The sequence below is a fragment of the Lissotriton helveticus genome, chromosome 12 (assembly GCF_964261635.1).
Source record: "Lissotriton helveticus chromosome 12, aLisHel1.1, whole genome shotgun sequence".
In the NCBI taxonomy this organism is placed as follows: Eukaryota; Metazoa; Chordata; class Amphibia; order Caudata; family Salamandridae; genus Lissotriton; species Lissotriton helveticus.
This window is the reverse complement of record NC_136073.1, coordinates 253,298,419-253,317,528: the sequence shown is the minus strand read 5'-3', so window position 1 is coordinate 253,317,528 and position 19,110 is coordinate 253,298,419. Positions and strand designations below refer to the sequence as shown.

Genomic DNA, 19,110 nt, shown 5'->3' with positions numbered 1-19,110 from the left:
TGCAACTGAAAGGCTTTTGGTTTTAAAATATCAGTCATAAAAATGTTTCATAGGCAAATGCTTTTTAAATGTAAAGGTTTTATTGCTGGCATAAGACTGACACAATTAGATAAATTGCTTATTTTCTTTTTGTGATACAAAAGGGGATGATGGACGGAGCGTTTAAACAAATTAAACACTCACCCCCAGTCAAATGATCTGGGTTTAATCCATCACCATTCTTTAGTTCACTCAGCCACCCCAGTTCAGACATGGCTATATGCAAATCAGTCTGACCCCCTGCCTAGTGGGAACAGTCCAGCCCGAACTGCCAAGCCATGTCTTCCCTGGACCGGAAACAAGCATCCTGGGACCGGTTTCGGATTCATAATCCTCATCAGCCAGGCTATCTTGAATCCAGTGGCCAAGTGAACAAGGGACTCACGTCTGAGCATACCCTGCCACACTTAGGGCGAACAAAGCGATACAAAAGGGGATGATGGACGGAGCGTTTAAACAAATTAAACACTCACCCCCAGTCAAATGATCTGGGTTTAATCCATCACCATTCTTTAGTTCACTCAGCCACCCCAGTTCAGACATGGCTATATGCAAATCAGTCTGACCCTGTGCCTAGTGGGAACAGTCCAGCCCGAACTGCTAAGCCATGTCTTCCCTCGACCGGAAACAAGCATCCTGGGACCGGTTTCGGATTCATAATCCTCATCAGCCAGGCTATCTTGAATCCAGTGGCCAAGTGAACAAGGGACTCACGTCTGAGCATACCCTGCCACACTTAGGGCGAACAAAGCAATACAAAAGGGGATGATGGACGGAGCGTTTAAACAAATTAAACACTCACCCCCAGTCAAATGATCTGGGTTTAATCCATCACCATTCTTTAGTTCACTCAGCCACCCCAGTTAAGACATGGCTATATGCAAATCACTCTGACCCTGTGCCTAGTGGGAACAGTCCAGCCCGAACTGCCAAGCTATGTCTTCCCTGGACCGGAAACAAGCATCCTGGGACCGGTTTCGGATTCATAATCCTCATCAGCCAGGCTATCTTGAATCCAGTGGCCAAGTGAACAAGGGACTCACGTCTGAGCATACCCTGCCACACTTAGGGCGAACAAAGCGATACAAAAGGGGATGATGGACGGAGCGTTTAAACAAATTAAACACTCACCCCCAGTCAAATGATCTGGGTTTAATCCATCACCATTCTTTAGTTCACTCAGCCACCCCAGTTCAGACATGGCTATATGCAAATCAGTCTGACCCCCTGCCTAGTGGGAACAGTCCAGCCCGAACTGCCAAGCCATGTCTTCCCTGGACCGGAAACAAGCATCCTGGGACCGGTTTCGGATTCATAATCCTCATCAGCCAGGCTATCTTGAATCCAGTGGCCAAGTGAACAAGGGAGACATGGCTTGACAGTTCGGGCTGTACTGTTCCCATGAGGCACAGGGTCAGACTGATTTGCATATAGCCATGTTTGAAATGGGGTGGCTGAGTGGGCTAAAGAATGGTGATGGATTAAACCCAGATCAGTTGACTGGGGGTGAGTGTTTGATTTGCTCAAACGCTCCGTCCATCATCCCCTTTTGTATCGCTTTGTTCGCCCTAAGTGTGGCAGGGTATGCTCAGACGTGAGTCCCTTGCTCACTTGGCCACTGGATTCAAGATAGCCTGGCTGATGAGGATTATGAATCCGAAACCGGTCCCAGGATGCTTGTTTCCGGTCCATGGAAGACATGGCTTGGCAGTTCGGGCTGTACTGTTCCCATGAGGCACAGGGTCAGACTGATTTGCATATAGCCATGTTTGAAATGGGGTGGCTGAGTGGGCTAAAGAATGGTGATGGATTAAACCCAGATCAGTTGACTGGGGGTGAGTGTTTGATTTGCTCAAACGCTCCGTCCATCATCCCCTTTTGTATCGCTTTGTTCGCCCTAAGTGTGGCAGGGTATGCTCAGACGTGAGTCCCTTGCTCACTTGGCCACTGGATTCAAGATAGCCTGGCTGATGAGGATTATGAATCCGAAACCGGTCCCAGGATGCTTGTTTCGGTCCATGGAAGACATGGCTTGGCAGTTTGGGCTGTACTGTTCCCATGAGGCACAGGGTCAGACTGATTTGCATATAGCCATGTTTGAAATGGGGTGGCTGAGTGGGTTAAAGAATGGTGATGGATTAAACCCAGATCAGTGACTGGGGGTGAGTGTTTGATTTGCTCAAACGCTCGGTCCATCATCCCCTTTTGTATTGCTTTGTTCGCCCTAAGTGTGGCAGGGTATGCTCAGACGTGAGTCCCTTGCTCAAATGGCCACTGGATTCAAGATAGCATGGCTGATGAGGATTATGAATCCGAAACCGGTCCCAGGATGCTTGTTTCCGGTCCATGGAAGACATGGCTTGGCAGTTCGGGCTGTACTGTTCCCATGAGGCACAGGGTCAGACTGATTTGCATATAGCCATGTTTGAAATGGGGTGGCTGAGTGGGCTAAAGAATGGTGATGGATTAAACCCAGATCAGTTGACTGGGGGTGAGTGTTTGATTTGCTCAAACGCTCCGTCCATCATCCCCTTTTGTATCGCTTTGTTCGCCCCAAGTGTGGCAGGGTATGCTCAGACGTGAGTCCCTTGCTCACTTGGCCACTGGATTCAAGATAGCCTGGCTGATGAGGATTATGAATCCGAAACCGGTCCCAGGATGCTTGTTTCCGGTCCATGGAAGACATGGCTTGGCAGTTCGGGCTCTACTGTTCCCATGAGGCACAGGGTCAGACTGATTTGCATATAGCCATGTTTGAAATGGGGTGGCTGAGTGGGCTAAAGAATGGTGATGGATTAAACCCAGATCAGTTGACTGGGGGTGAGTGTTTGATTTGCTCAAACGCTCCGTCCATCATCCCCTTTTGTATTGCTTTGTTCGCCCTAAGTGTGGCAGGGTATGCTCAGACGTGAGTCCCTTGCTCACTTGGCCACTGGATTCAAGATAGCCTGGCTGATGAGGATTATGAATCCGAAACCGGTCCCAGGGTGCTTGTTTCCGGTCCATGGAAGACATGGCTTGACAGTTCGGGCTGTACTGTTCCCATGAGGCACAGGGTCAGACTGATTTGCATATAGCCATGTTTGAAATGGGGTGGCTGAGTGGGCTAAAGAATGGTGATGGATTAAACCCAGATCAGTTGACTGGGGGTGAGTGTTTGATTTGCTCAAATGCTCCGTCCATCATCCCCTTTTGTATTGCTTTGTTCGCCCTAATTGTGGCAGGGTATGCTCAGACGTGAGTCCCTTGCTCACTTGGCCACTGGATTCAAGATAGCCTGGCTGATGAGGATTATGAATCCGAAACCGGTCCCAGGATGCTTGTTTCCGGTCCATGGAAGACATGGCTTGGCAGTTCGGGCTGTACTGTTCCCATGAGGCACAGGGTCAGACTGATTTGCATATAGCCATGTTTGAAATCGGGTGGCTGAGTGGGCTAAAGAATGGTGATGGATTAAACCCAGATCAGTTGACTGGGGGTGAGTGTTTGATTTGCTCAAACGCTCCGTCCATCATCCCCTTTTGTATCGCTATTTTCTTTTTGTAGCATATGCTTGCAAAAAAAAAAAAGCCTGACGGCTAGAGCGGTGGACCTTGAAGCTGGGGAACCGGGTTCGAGTCTCGGCAACAACGCGCAACATCCTGTGATTCTAGGCAAATCACTTAATCTCCCTGTGCATAACAAAAATGAATGTGTCCGTCTGTAACGGAACTGGTGCTCGTGTAAAGCACTCCAATACCCGATTTCTCAGGTCTAGTTTGCGCTATATAACACTAAAAAAAAAAAAATAATCACCCCAGCATGCCACGGTCTGAACGTTTGGATTTGCCAATGCTTGTTTAGTGCACTGAAGTGTTAAGTCGAGTCCACCAGACAGCGCAAGAAGTCTGGTTGTGGAAGACATGCTGTGGGTTTATCAAGAACTTACAGAAGGCTTAGATTACGCCTCCTGCTTACCACAGGTTGGCTTTATTGTCACTCATTTGCTTGGTTCTTATTTGTTAGCTTGCCTTCCTCTTCTTGTGTTTGTCGCTCTTGTAAAGTATAGCCTCTATCATTCTTTTGACTGGCTGACTTGTACCCTTCTACTGCTCACATTTAGGGAGCTATTTTTTTTCTTTTTGGTTAAGCAGGCCATAAGAGTGCATGTGCTCTCTAGCTCTCTCCCTCACGTGCTTCTCCTCTCCCACAACCACTCGCTTCCCCTCGCACTGTGTTGCTCGCTTCCTCATGTACTGCTCTCTCTTCCTTGTGTGCTTCTCCCCTGCCAAACTCGCCAACGCTCTGTGCTACTCTTTCCCTCATTTGGTTCTTCCTCAACCTGTGTTGCTTTCTTGTGTCCCACTTATCCCCTCCTCCCACGCTGCTTTAGTTTGATTTTATTTCCCTTGCTTCCTGTACTCCCCGTTACCCCACCCACACCTGTGGTCATTTTTTTAAATCCAATTCTTTTCAAGGGACAAGCAGCCTCACAAGAAGGGATTTTGCACTAGCGAGATTTAATTTTTTTTTTAATTTACTGAGCCACTAAAAAAAATGCTACCCACGTCCAGTCATAAGCGCGTGCAGGTTTGGTGCTGCATACGCGTCCATTCGCCCTATGAAAGGATGCAGCAAGAGGCTGTGTAATTAAACTGAAGTAATCAAAGGATGCTGGAACTGTAGGTTCTTTATGTTACTTTATTAAGATATTAAGTTATGATGATAACCCCATCAGGAGCAGCTGTCCTGCTGCTCAGCCCTCACTCAACTGACATTCATAGCACACCAACATTCTAATCATCCAACATTCCACTCATCATGCATACAAGCTGAGCAGCAGGGAAACACAAGTTACAACATAAACCTTTTTTATTTTTTATTCTATCCAATGCTTTACAGCATCAGCCCAAAAAAATACTGAATGCCAGTGCTGCACAGTATTGCTAAAGCCAATAGGCCCACAAGGCAAGACGTGTTCGCTTTGCTAATGCTTGTTTGTTTAGCTGGGTAGTTGAACAAAAGTCAAACAGGGGGAGCATCTTCCAGTCTACCATATGTACAGCACACTTCCTGTTAAACTCTCACAGAATATCCTGTTTTTGAAGCTGCACAGTGCAGCATCAGTGATAGTGTATCTCATTAAATTATTCGAAGTCCTCTAGTTGGAATTATGTAGGTATTAGACATGTCAATTTGTGGTTTTGTCAGTAGGAAGAACCATTGATTTCAAGAAATGTCACAGTGCAGGACACAGATTTCCTCATTCAGGAGAACAAGCACTCTGCACAAATAGCTGACTGTACCTCATTTTCCAAATGTTTAATTTGAATTCAAGATGCATTATACATATGGCCACACATTACTAAGGTTGTCTGGGCTCCCAACTGTGTTTCAAGCTCGACAAAAGTCACTTCCGCTAGATATAAAGAAACTAATATTCACTCAAGTTGTGTTTGAAAGAGTCACGTTTTCAGTCTTCCTGCTTCCGTGTTACCAATATGACCGCTTCTTCGTCATAGGCACAAACTCTGATGGCACATAGTGCATCTGTCATCCCCCATTGCTTCTCCAGTGCATGGATGGGATGAAACCTTGCTTGTGTCCTTCTTGTGTTTGTCATCTTTGAAAGGCATCCCTCTGAGCGATATTTTAGGCAGCCAGCACAAAACCACTAGTTTTGGGCAATATAATAAGGCCAGAGCACAGCTGCAAACCAGGTACTACCACACCTCAGACCCATAGAAAATGCAGCCATTACATAGCTCATCATTGTATCCCATTCACATGCCCAGCATGACTTATCACCTTTTCTCAGTACCACAGCCTCATCAGCTTCAGAAGTTAGCACAGTGGGTTGGACATACTGCTGGAAAACAAGCTTTACTCTGCAATCTCCACCTTGACTTCTTCGTGGCAGCAGAACAGCATCACCGAGGGCTCAACAGCTCAGAAACCCCATCTCAGGATCACTAGAAACAGATGTGTAACCTCCTGAAATATACTCCATACATTTGTGGGGGCGGTGGGCGTGGGATTATCAGTGACCATTATACATCTCTCAGTTATTTTTTTTTTAAGAAATTGGGTCACAAACGCTTCCTTACCACCATTCGAAACCAAGGTAGGGCTGAGATTAAATACTCCTTCTTTCCTTGGAGCCTAGCAAGCTTCATTCCTTCTCTACCCCTCTTCCATGAAATCTATCCACCAGCTGTCTGCTGTTCAAATGTCTCTTTCCTCGGTTTTACCCTCACTCCCATTTAACACCACTGTCTTTGTTTAAAAATGAATGAGTCTCATATTTTAAGTAAAAGGTTTTGAAGGAGAGCAGCCTCTGACTCCCAAACATTAAACTAACTGTGACAGTCTAACCCCTGAAAAGAAGTGCTGCTTACCTGTAACACTAGCTCTCAGAGTTTGTGCTAAAACCCAGCAGGTTATGATACTTTTGTGAAGCAGAAACACCATCTTCAACATTGTGCGTGTAAATTATAACACGCTGTCTTCCTGTGATCACCAGAAAGCACTTCAAACCTTTTCCCAGAATATGTAAAGCCACACTGAGGCAAAGCTAAAAGGGCAGAGCATCAAACTCACTTTTCTGTTAACTCCTACAACGCAAAGCAGTGGTCTAAACGAAGACAAGGCCTTCGCGACCTACAGCTATTAGTGAAAACATACATTTCTTCCCTATACCCTAGGCATGCTATGACCAACAACGTCAGAAAAATGATAAATGATTCAACAGAAAGGATCTGCAAAGTCTGACATCATCCCTACCACAATTCCACCCCAGTGTTTTGTGAAAGTACTTACAGAAGACCAAGCAACAATTTCCACATTACAGTAGCGGAATGGTGCTCTGGATCCAGTTGGCTGTACCCATATACACCCCCCTCCCCCAGGCAGGCTCTTAACAGTAAGTGATAATCCCAGGACCACAACCCACAGGAGGATTCTGCATTGACAGTGTTGTCATGGAATTAGACCTCCCCTTCCATTAAGGTCCAAAAAGCCCTTACATTAGAATGGAACTTCCTGTTTAGGATAATGGTTGGCCTGGGAGCTCCCAGCAGGGACCAGTGGGTCACAGGGGTCACGTGTTTACCTTGAGACAGCAGAGGAAGAAGTCTCCAGCAAGGCCGCTCTCTTTGCAGTGCGAGAGAAGGTCCACCAGGCATTCCACCATCCACTGATCAGAGGACACCTTCTGATACAGAGCCTCCTCTTCATCACTACAAAGAGAAAGGAAAAACTCTTATTAAAGTATAGCACAGCACCCTATAGGCTATGCTGCACCGCTAAACACAGAATCCGTTGCAGCCCATCTGGCATTAGAGAAGAGACATAGCTATAACAAGCATTGACAAAGACCATAGTGCTCGGCAATCCAAGAGTTAAAAGCATTGTCAATGTTAACGCATTTGTGTAGGGCGCTATAATTTGGGGCAGTCCACAAAATAACACAGTCAAGTCACAGAAATATCAGGGACACACTTTCTTTCTGTTTCACACCGATTAGAGATAAGATCTAGTCAATAATGGATATGCATTGTAATGAATTGTGTTGTGTGTTTTTTAGGTTTGACACAGTCAACGACGTTTATAATATTTTGAGCATGCACAAGATAGTGCGGGTTTTACTAAACTGCTCCTGGGTTTGTTAATAACCATTGGAGAGCCACTAACAAACAGTCTGCTAAATAAGCCGTATTTAAGTATGAAATAATGATCCCTGTTCGATTTTGTAGTTTATGATAGTTAGAAATTCACATTTTAAGACAAAACAAGATTAAAGGGGTAAAGCACAGACATGAAGTTCTGAGGTGAAAATCAGTCATTGGAAAATTATATGATGCCATAGTGAACTATTGGACATATAGAACTGTTGTTGTGAGAAAAGAGAGAAAATGAAATGAATAATGAACTATTGAGAGGAAAATAAAACGACATTGAAAATATGGCAGTAAAACACTCCAAGTGGAAAAACATGAAGAAGAAATGAACTTGTCTTTGGAAGCTGCTCTCCGTAGCAGTCATTTTGGGAAAACTGCACTTCCCGCTTTGTGACCAGTTACTGGTCTCAGAATACCAACTCTTAAACAGAGGTTGAAGTGCATTTAAAAAAAAACGTATGTGTGATGCTGCATGCAATGGGGCGGTGTCAGTGAGTGTGGGGCTGGGTACAGAGGTGTGGCTAAAAAAACTAAATATTCTGCAAGTTTTTTTCGTGTTTTTACTGTCAGGTAGCTACATAAAAAATAGTGCGCAGCTGAAACGTACAAATACATTTTAATAAGTTGTTACTGTGGGATATGCAATATAGTACATTATAAAACCTCTATTAGTAATGCCCCTTACACGTCCATTTATAAACGTAGATCCACGGAATTAAATCTTTGTTGGTGAAGTAGAGAATAGGGACTTATGTATTTTTAGTGCTACGAGGTCACAGCCTGTGACAGAAAGCACTGTGAACATGTAAGTCATTGTTTTGCATTACACACAGTTTAGGATATACTGCTACAAAATGCACATCAAGGTTTAAAATCGAAGTATTCCAGAATCACTCAAAGGAATATCCAGAAGAAAAGCTCCCCCCACAAGACAGATGAGGGCGCGATCCCCATCAGACGGACGGGCAGCCATGGTATATAATATATATATAGAACATAAGTTCGTATAAGGCCCAAACAGCCATGAGGCAAGGTGACCACATCACACAATGGACAAGGACAACAGGTCATGCAACAACCATGAGGGAAGGGTAGAAAGTCACACAATGGCCGCGGTGTGGGCAGAAAGAAAACAGGAATAACAATGTCGTTCTACAATCAAATGCCAACTAGACCGACCCTGCTGAGCATCCACAGCGGTAAGAACAGTCAATACCTGGGGTATGGCGTATATTCCCTAATATCAGAGGTATTTGAGCCCCTGGCTTGATGAGGCCTGTACCACCAGAGGCACAAGGCGGTACTCTCAATTCCCAACCTTGGGGACAACAAGTCTCCATGAAACTTGCTAATTCTACCTCTAGCCAGGAGAGGTGCCTTAGCGCAACACTGGCATGCGCAACCAAGTCCACAAAGTGGAAACAGTCAAAGATGGAAAACGATCTACTGGAGGTAATACGTAAAAAACCTCCGCAAGAAAACATGCCGCCATTGTAACAATCGAAGGATAGAAGGAGACAATGCCAAGGGAGTGTAGCACAAAAACTGCGTACCATTGATACGTGATGGAACCTCCAGGAGGGAATAAGAGGCTGCCAAAGGAACTGAACTAGGAAACACGGTTTCCAAAACAATAACGGGACATAATAACAAGTCCTGAGCTACAGCCTAGGGACAGAAGAAAGGGCAATAAGCCCGTGTGGCCAATATCAAACATCTCACAATATGCTAAAAGGAATCGCGTGAAAAGGGTTTCACATAACATTTGCATCCAAAGAACCCAACCTGCTTATAGAGTAAGACTCTCTGCAGGGTCTCAAGACATGAGGCTATCCAGCAGCACCAGAGATCAGGGAAAAGACACTGATCTGGCGATTGATGCTACAAAACGCACATACTGCCTTGTAATAACAAGGGGAAAAATGGGAAGGGGGCAAGCTAAGGGTCTGGCCCTCCCCAACTCGCCCGAAACCTAAGTAAGGCCGCATCTACTTGGGTTCCAAACAGATGAACCCTAGCAAATGGCATGTGAAGCAAGGTTGTCTGGACAGCTTCTGAAGATCCAGATGCCTGAAGCCCGGTGTGAAGGCACAATGCCACAGCCGACGCCATGGCTCGACCAATGGAATCGGTGGAGTCCATTCCACACCTGATGAACAGCTTAACCACCTGCCGACCATCTTAAATCAACTGGGTCAACTCGTACTTGTTGGCCTCTGGGAACAAAGGTAAAAGCTGTGCCAAGGAGTCCTACAAGGCATGGAGAAAGCGTCCTAGGACGCAAAGCGTGTTGGTGGAGCGTAATGCTGCACTAGAGGAGTAAATAAATGTGTTTCCAGCAAGAATTATTCTTCATGGACTCTTTGTCAAGGGGGAATGGGGAAGGTTCTCTATTTCAGGAGATGCCGTAATGGCCTGGACTGCGAAGCTGTAGTAGGTCGGCTGTCGAATTAGGTATGCGGGGTCCCCTGGGGCAGGCCGGTATTTGTGTGCAATAGCGTAGTCCACTGGTGCCCCCAATAAAATATCAGACAGTGCCTCACAGAAGGGGAGTACTGGTTCAACCTCGACTGGCGGGTATGAAGGACCTCAATAAGAGGGTCCGTAGCCTTCTCTACTGCAGGTAGAGTGAGATGTAAGACATCAGCCACTCTTTTCAAAACTTCTGCCAAAGAACAACTAGCTTCCGAGGTGAGGCCAGGAGGCGATAAAAGAGAGGAAGCAGGGGATGAATCTAGCCCGCTGGCTTCTCCCAGCTCAGCAATCCAGCTGTCCAACATAGTAGGAGCCACAAGAACTGGCTGCTCCAAGGGGGCTTTCCCCTCACATCCTTCCCCCAACTGGTCCTGTGAAACTCCACAGAAACCATCAGTGCTGAAAATGGCTCCATAACTGGTGTCAGATGGTGCTGACCCTGCGCTTTACCGACGTTCACCTGGGAAGGCTGAAAAATACCGGGAGTGAACCATTCGACAATGACACAGTTACTGCATCTATGACCTCCTTGGGGCCCGCAGGCACTCCAGAGGGAAACGAGGGCCCAAAGAGAAGATAGAGAGCCTTGTAGTACTCCTGCATTTGGTTCCAGGTCACCCCTGCTCCAGGAAAGGGTGGAAGGCATGGAAGCGACGCCAGAGCGGAAGTAAAATAGTCCCCACGATCCACCCCGCAAGTCAAAGGAGCCACAGAGGTTTACGATGCCGTTTACCATGAGAGGCAGCCGGAGACTGGGCCACTGCATTTGACTACGGGGAGAAGAATGGGGCTCACGGTAATGACTCCTGGATCGGGAGGATGACCGACGAGTGAGGAGCTGGAGGTCCGTGACAACCGTGCCGTTAGAAGTTTCATGCGCTCCCTCAGAGCCTTTAGCTTCAACCCCTGGCAGGAGTCACACTTGTCGGCGTCGTGGTGCTCGTTCAAGCACCATATACAGATAGAATGTGGATCCGTACCAGACATTTGGCAAGCACAGGACCCACAGGACTTAAACCCAGAGGGCATAGGAATTTAGCACACTGTTTCAGATGAGAAAAGCTTGTAACAGCAGGCCAAAAACGTCTAGAGATACGTTACTTCGGATCCGTGTGCACTCACTTATGTCAGCGCACCTGAGGGGAATTCTATGGCTTACCTGATGTCATATTCGGAGTCAAGTCAAAACCACTTTATTCGATTAATTAGAATCATAAAAGTACAATACAAGACAAAACAAAAAACAAAAATAATATCATTCAATACAGATGAGCGATATAAAAAATATAAAATCTCTACACAAAGTCTATAATTCATCAAAACTTAAAAAATATCAGATAAGAACAATAACAATAAAATAGAGATCAATAAAATTCATATATCATTCGTCATAGGGAAACTTCTTTTCCTAAGGCGGACAGCAGAACGAGAAAACTGGCAATATTAAAAATATTCCAGGTATTATCTAGCAGTTGAAGGTACATTAATGCTGGTCTGACCTGTAAACAGCCCTTTCCCCCGAAAAGAGTGGTTAAAAACCTCCTCCTAATGTTATTATAAAAGTCACAAAACATTATAAAATGCATAGTATCCTGAGGTGAAAAATTGTCGCAGTTACACAGGGCTATATCTTCTGGTTTACACCATCCAGGAAGATTGCCCAGGGAAAAGTGAATTAAGTTCAAACGAAACCTAATCAAAAGGCAACGATGGAATGGTTTGGTCACAATTCTCAGATAGGGCTCTATTGACGGTGAGGAAATTATAAGGTAATGAGCCCTGGCCAAAGGTTTTTGTATCTGCTGATCCTCCCGTTCCAACCTCAGTATATTCAAGAACTGTGATTTCACCCATTTTACATAGATTTTTGTAATCCCTTCTGGTGTGTTATAGATATCAGGCCGCCCTAGTTTAATAAACATACCCTTTAACGTACGACAAACACTGGATACTGCTGGCTTTATCTAAGGCAACACAATCCCTTAAAATCTGATGGTTCAAAGTTAGCTCTGGGTTGAGCCACGTTTTCATCCAACAGACCAGGTGAGCCAATCCCACCAAATCAGTCACATACCCCACCCCCAGTTCCTGATCAACAGCATAGGTGGGGGTTGATTGGGGGACGGACAAGAGGGCCCGTAAAAATTTGTTCTCAGCCAACTGAACCCCTGCTAATTGCTTATAGCCCCAAACGGCAGCGCCTTAGGTGGCAATAGCCAAACATGTAGACCTGTAGATGGCAAGAATTGCCTCAAAAGGCCTAGCTCCCAATCGCTGTGCAAAGCCCAGTAGTGCTGACGATGATCTCACTACTGCATTCTTTTTGGCTTTAAGTTGGGGGCCCAAGAGCATCTATCGTCTAATAAAACCCCCAAATATGTAAAAGCAGTCACTCTAGCACCTCGGCACCATTGCATTAAAACGTTTGAACTTTTTTTGTTTCTTTGACTTATTGATAGGACATGTGATTTTGACGTATTTACCACCAGGTCCAGGGATTTCATATAAATCCCAAATGCATCCAGGAGTCTCTGGAGGCCTATAGGAGTTCGGGATAGTAACACGGCATCATCCGCGTAGAGGACGACCGGGATGGTCCTATTTCCTACAAGTGGGATGTCCGGGCTAGCCTTTTCCAGGGTTTTATCTACGGCGTTAATGTAAAGAGTAAAAAGTATTGGTGCCAATATACAGCCTTGGCGAACGCCTCTACCAGACTTAAAGTGTCTTGTGCATTTGCCGTCCTGAGTAATCCTAACAGCAGCCAGAAGGTCCCAATGTAGATCTGCTAAAAAATAAACCAGACACGGATCATCCCTAGGTCGAGTAGAATGGACCAAGGCTTTGATCTGTTTACCAGATCGAAAGCTGAGGAAAGATCCATAAAACCCATATGCAGGAAACCTTTTTTTAGCTACAGGTGTATTTTCCTATCAATAAATACAGATTGAGGCACTGGTCCATTGTACTTCTACCTTTTCTACCTTTTTTAAAGCCATACTGGAGATTGAATAAAACCCCATTGTCATTTACCCACTCCGTGACTTGGGCCAGAATCACCTTACCTAAAATGTTAACAGCAGAGTCGATCAAGGAAATTGGTCTGTAACACCTTGGATCCCCTCTCTGACCCTTTTTAAAAACCGGTATGATAGTAGACTGGGACCATGATGCAGGGAACCCCTGGACAACTGAGGCATTGAACACATTTGTTAAGATTTTAGCCCAGAATTTAGGATCACCCTTGTAAAGGTCTGCAGGAACCCCATCAGGGCCAGGTGCCTTATTACTAGATGTATCTATTATTGCCCTCTCAATGTCCTCCTTTTTAAAAACCAACAGAGGGAGATCACCACGGATGTCTGAAGCTATAAAAGGCTCTTGAACCTCAGTTGACCCATAAATACTCTCAAAGTATGATAAGCACTGCTCCTCAGAGATGTTAGTTTCCAGGTTACCATTCTCCTGCCTCGAGAAAAAAGGATTATTTACAATAGCCCAACATTTGTAGCTATCCCTCAAAATTTCAACGGACGTTAGGGCATTTCAGGCCTCTGATTTAATCTCATTTTTGCGGGTAGATACTGCTAGTTTATAATGCTTTCTGAGATTAATTATCTGCTCCCTGTCTCTTGGTTTGTTTTTCAGGGCTTGTATTAGATTTCGATGGGCCCTAGAGCATTTTGCGTCACCTTTCCCCTGAATTAAATCAGTGCTTACTTTTAACGGTCAAATCAGTTGCAACCTGGCCACAAATAGCTTCAAAGGCTCTAATGACCTTGTCCTTTGGGTGGAATAATCCACACACACTGCAATATCATTTTTAACCTTCCCACATAAATTAGAAAAATAGAAATCAGGGATTACCTTGGTCCGTTTGAGTCTTCTCCCTTGGTCTCTAGTTGCCACATGATTGACACCCCTGTCCTTGCCCAGAGAGCACAGAAGATCCATATCCTTATTTAGCTCCAGTATTACTGGGTTATGATCACTAAAGGGAGACATCCTAGCATTATAAAATACTACGTTGCCTAGCATTGAGGGGGACAAAAATATGTAATCAATAATGGTATCCCTTCCCCTGGCTTTAAATGATGGATCATGAAAACCTGGTTCAAAGAGATCGGCTCTTACCAGAAGATCCTTCAGAGCCTCCCCCTTGAATGTGTGCTCAAAGTGGGGTAGCATTGAATAATCAGGGCCCAAGACATCATCAATATGGCAATTCAGATCACACAGGTGCACATTAAAATCGCCCATGAGTATAGTAGAATAAAAAGGGGATTTCTTTGATCTATAACCTTCTAAAAAACATTTCAAATAAGAAAGGTGTTCATTTCTAGAATCACATTCCCCCAAATTATAAAAGTTAATTAATAATATTTTAGGATGATTGGGGGTACATAATTCTACTATCAGACAGTTGTGGGAACTAACTTCCAACAACTTTATGGCACTTTTAGCGTTAGGGAAAAAAGAAGCATTAACCCACCCTTGGCTCTACCTGCCGACGTAGGTCGAGCAGGCAAGCAATAGGATTTAAACCCATCCAACCAAAAGTTGCTCTCCCTCTCCCAAGTCTCCTGAAGAGCAATAATATCATATTTTTTTTTTAAACTTAAGCCAGCTCGGATTATCCCTTTTGGATCTGAGCCCCACAATATTCCAGCTAATAATATTACAGCTAGGGGTAACATCAATATCAGTAGTTTGAGGGTTATGGCTAGAGTCAAGTGAACAATCATATGAAATCTCTAGTCAGTCATTCTCATCTAACTGGCACAATGGGGAGAACCTATTTGATAGAGCTAGGCACATCCCTACTGGGCATATCTGTGTGTGAAGAGTTTGTGGAGCTGATGTTTCTCTGTCATTAAAACTTTCTGGTTGAGGCTCAAAATCATTATGTCCCCCATGACTATGAAGAGCCTGGTTGGGCCTCCTCAAGCTCACCTCTGGGTGGGGCTTAACAAAGACATTTGATCGTCTTGGTGGGGGATAAAAAAATCCCAATGGCAGGGCTCTAATGCCCCCCCCCCCCTTCTTTAAGGCCGAGCAATCCCAGAACAGTCTGTCAGCAGCGCCTCGTTTGTTAAAGTTACCAATAATACAGTCCCCTTCAACTTGTTTCTGGCGATTACCTACCCACCCCACCGATCTGGCCATTTTATTGCTAAATGAGATTTGAGTATTACCAGTACAATAATGATCAAACCATTTTTTAGCTTTCAATAACAGGTCTGGTGTAGATTCATCTTCTTCAGTTCCCAATGGTGGAACCCTTACAAGGACCGCGACCAGTAGAGTCGCTTCTGGGGGGAGATTAATACTGCAGCATTTAGATTTTGTGAGCCTATCATGTAAAGCGGGGGATTTCCTGCTAGCCAGGGTATGAGCATTACCCGTTAAAACCACATGATACCTATCACTACTGCTAAAGTTCTCCCGCTACCAAGGGGGCCCTGGTATCCCCCAACTCTCTCCGTAATACCGGAGTCTACTTTTACTCGTGATGGAGAGATTAGATGACCACCCATGTTGTCAGCTCCAGTACATGGCTTGGTCTCCAGTTGGGGTTTAGGAAACTCAATTGGGTTAGAAGGGACGTGTAGCGGTCTTGAGGATGTTAAAAAGTAGTTAATACGCTCACATTTTTTCAAAATACCAGCTACACAAGTGTTCAGAGTGTCAATAATGTCTTTAGCTATACTGGTGAAAACAGATTCTAAACGAGAAGTAAAGATCTCTTCCACCACATTCCGTACTGTCTCATATATTTTTTCACTCGCAGGGTTCCCTTTGGTAGGATTACTTTATTCAGACCTTTATCCCGTATCCCCATTTTTCTGGTAGGTCTCTTTTTCGCGGTGGATCCCTCAGACTGCCCTTTTTGTGCCAGGCCCGGGACATGCAAGGGATCTTTAATGACATCAACCATCGCCCCTGTCTCAGCAACATCAACAATTAGGGCACCTTGCGCAGCCAGCGAAGACGTTAACAGCACAATAGGTTCCAAGGGGATGGGCATTTTTACCACAAGATCAGATATGACAAGATCAGGTGTAACAATCCCTCCATCTGTCTCTTGGCTCACACCCAGACCCAGTTCCTTTTCCCCATTTGCAATTTCATTATTTAGGACAGCCACCGCCGACGTTAGGTATGAAATAATAGTTGCCGACTTTCTAGGCACTTTTGCTTTTAGACCCCCTGGTCTTGAGAACAAAGCTGTTTCCGCTTACCCATTATAAATGTAAAACGTAAGAGGGGTGGTCCAGCCCAGCCTACTCCGGCCACTGACGGGCCCGGGCGTGCCCGCGCGCGGCCTGCGAAGCGGGAGCCGCGGCGAGCTTTAAGCGCCTCGTGGCGCGGATTGCTGTCAGCTGTGGTAGCGGCGGCGGCGGCCCGTGAGGCAAGCTGGGCACTGTAGTCCCCCCCCATGGGGCAGAAGCTGTTGTTGAGCAGTTCAAAAATAAAACAATTCAAAAGAATGATGAAGCGTATATATAAATAATTCCTGCCAGTTCAAGAACTGCTACGATAATTAATGCCCATCCTCCACAAAAGTAGTCTATCATGGTCAACCAATAAATACCTCCTTAGTAATCACGAAAGCAATCGTCTCATGTCGGGTCCTAAAATAATTCCTCAATTCGGAGTCGATGTCGCACGGAGCCATGCGCGCCACCCCCCGGCGCACAGAGGTACTGCTGAGAAAAGGTTTTGCGGATCCTGTCTGACGCCTGGGGAGAATTCACAAGTTAAGGAATCTGTGGCTAGATGTCTCTATCAGATCCCCAATGACTGAACCAGTCAAGTTTCCATATAACCCCCATATTCTGTCAAACCTTCGGCATAAGCCTAGAAGTGCACAATATATCTTTTCAAACAGAATATTTTTCTCATCTTTAAAGTCCATTCCATTCCTTAATCCATTTTGGGTATTAATAGACCTTGCAACGAGAGAGTTAATATCAATTACATTTTTCACATATTGACTTCTGGTGGGAATGCCACCCCAGGATCTTTGCTGAGGAAAATGTGTTATTTCCTCTAAAATTGTATCAATCAGGGACCAGAATTCTTTAACTGCGTACATTCCCGAAATATAAGTTTCTAGCCACCTATTGCCCTCTTGCAGGTATCTTTTGCTTGTGACAAAATGTTTTTAATTCTTATGGGGACCCACCATGTCATTCATTGCTCTGCTCCTTTCTTTTTAAAATCTATATTCCAATCCCATTCGTTGCAATGTCCTTTAAGCCCTGCAAGTCAATTTCTGCTTGACATTCTCAAAGTCAGAGGAGGCACTTTTGCAGACTGGGCTTTCTCAATGGCAACGGTGAGGAAATTCAAATAATTTCCCTACTGAGGCGCAACACTTCTTTCCTGCATATTTGAGAAATTCCTAAAAACTCTACTTTTTAAGTGAATACATCTTTCTACTTTTTCAGTGCAAAAAACCTCAGTGTACAAGCTCTATAAAAACAACTTTTAATATAACATAACATAACATAAAAATAAAATAACAAAAGAAAGTTGAAATGATTTCCCCATGGTACTGGTGCTGGGGACCTGGTGAGGAAACAAGACAAGACTAGGGCCCAGAATTAGATATTGGCAGTCGTTCTCCCAGGGCTATGGAGCAAATTCCTGGTGAAGGTACCCAACACCAGATTTATAAATGACCACCAATCTGGCGGTCATTTATAAAGGATTTGCAGTAACCGCTGTCACGTTCCTGTCAAGACATTTTGCTGTTTGGTGCAGGGCTCCGTCAACATTATGGAGCCTTGCACCAAACAATTTTCTCTTTTAAAAATTTTAAAAATAAAATGGAGGAATAGGATTTTCTTTTTGAAAATAAAAAATATAATACCCCCCCCCCCCACGTAATAGGAATCAGATGACGAAGGGGGCATTATTTCTTTTGAAGTGTCACTCACCGCTAGGGTGTACCTAGTGGTGACGGACAGTAGTAAAATGACTATATGTTGGCCCATGCTAATTGGGAGGATGGAAATATTTAGCCAATCCTACGATCGTCTTTGTTAGACCCGACAGCCTTCGGGTGGTCTTCCCCCCAACCTTTTGCCTTCCTCCTCCACTTTTACCGACCTTGTTTTGCTGGTATTAGGGCTGTGCGCACTTTCCACTGCTAACCAGTTCCCATTTCAGACATATTAGCCACCCCTAAGTTAGACCCTGGACAACCCGGAGGGTAGGGCGCACTGCATTTAAAATGCAGCACATGTACTTTATAGTTATAAAAGTCCTGCTAATGAAAACCTTTCAAACTCGTTTTTCCCTACACCAAGGCCTACATCTTCCATAGGATAACACTGGGATTACCTTGTTATATTTTATAAGAGGAATTCCAAAACGGGAAGATATCACTGATTCAAGTTTAGTGACTCTGGAATCACAATTTTTAAAATCCAAACTGATGGGGAAGTCAGAATTTAAATTGCAATTCTGCGAATGCCACTTTTAGAAAGTAACAACACAACTGCCAGTACTGGAAGTCACTTTTAAAAACTGATGGTGACCTTTGTGAAGTAATTTTGCCGCAAACTCAGACTGAAAATATTCTTCAAGGATACACCAGAACAAACAAATATGGAGGTGACGGGACTCCGGAATAAATCGTCTTTTTGTCCACCTTTCTTTAAAACTCCGAAAGAAATCATTACGTTTGAGAAAATGTTACTTTCTGGGATAGCTTCCTTAGAAAATAAAAAACATTATGTCAAATATAACATATCAAAGGAGGAAAAGGACGCCATCTTTTCACTAAAAAATGACACCTCATTAGTGATAAAACAGGCGGACAAAGGGGGAGCAGTAGTGATATGGGACATCAATAAATACAAAAAGGAAGTCAAACGCCAACTTGACAACCCGAATTGTTACAGGATGATTAACAAAAATCCCACGG

General features: G+C 44.6%; 1 protein-coding gene across 3 annotated transcripts in view; it reads right to left on the bottom strand.

Annotated features, from left to right (window-relative positions):
* The window catches only part of TANGO6 (transport and golgi organization 6 homolog), a 591,842-nt gene that overhangs the window by 332,276 nt on the left and 240,456 nt on the right, over positions 1–19,110 (bottom strand). For all 3 annotated transcript variants that reach the window (XM_078668284.1, XM_078668285.1, XM_078668287.1), the window contains one exon: positions 7,130–7,256. In XM_078668284.1, the coding sequence (XP_078524410.1) occupies positions 7,130–7,256 (127 nt within the window). The remainder of the gene's footprint in view (positions 1–7,129; positions 7,257–19,110) is intronic.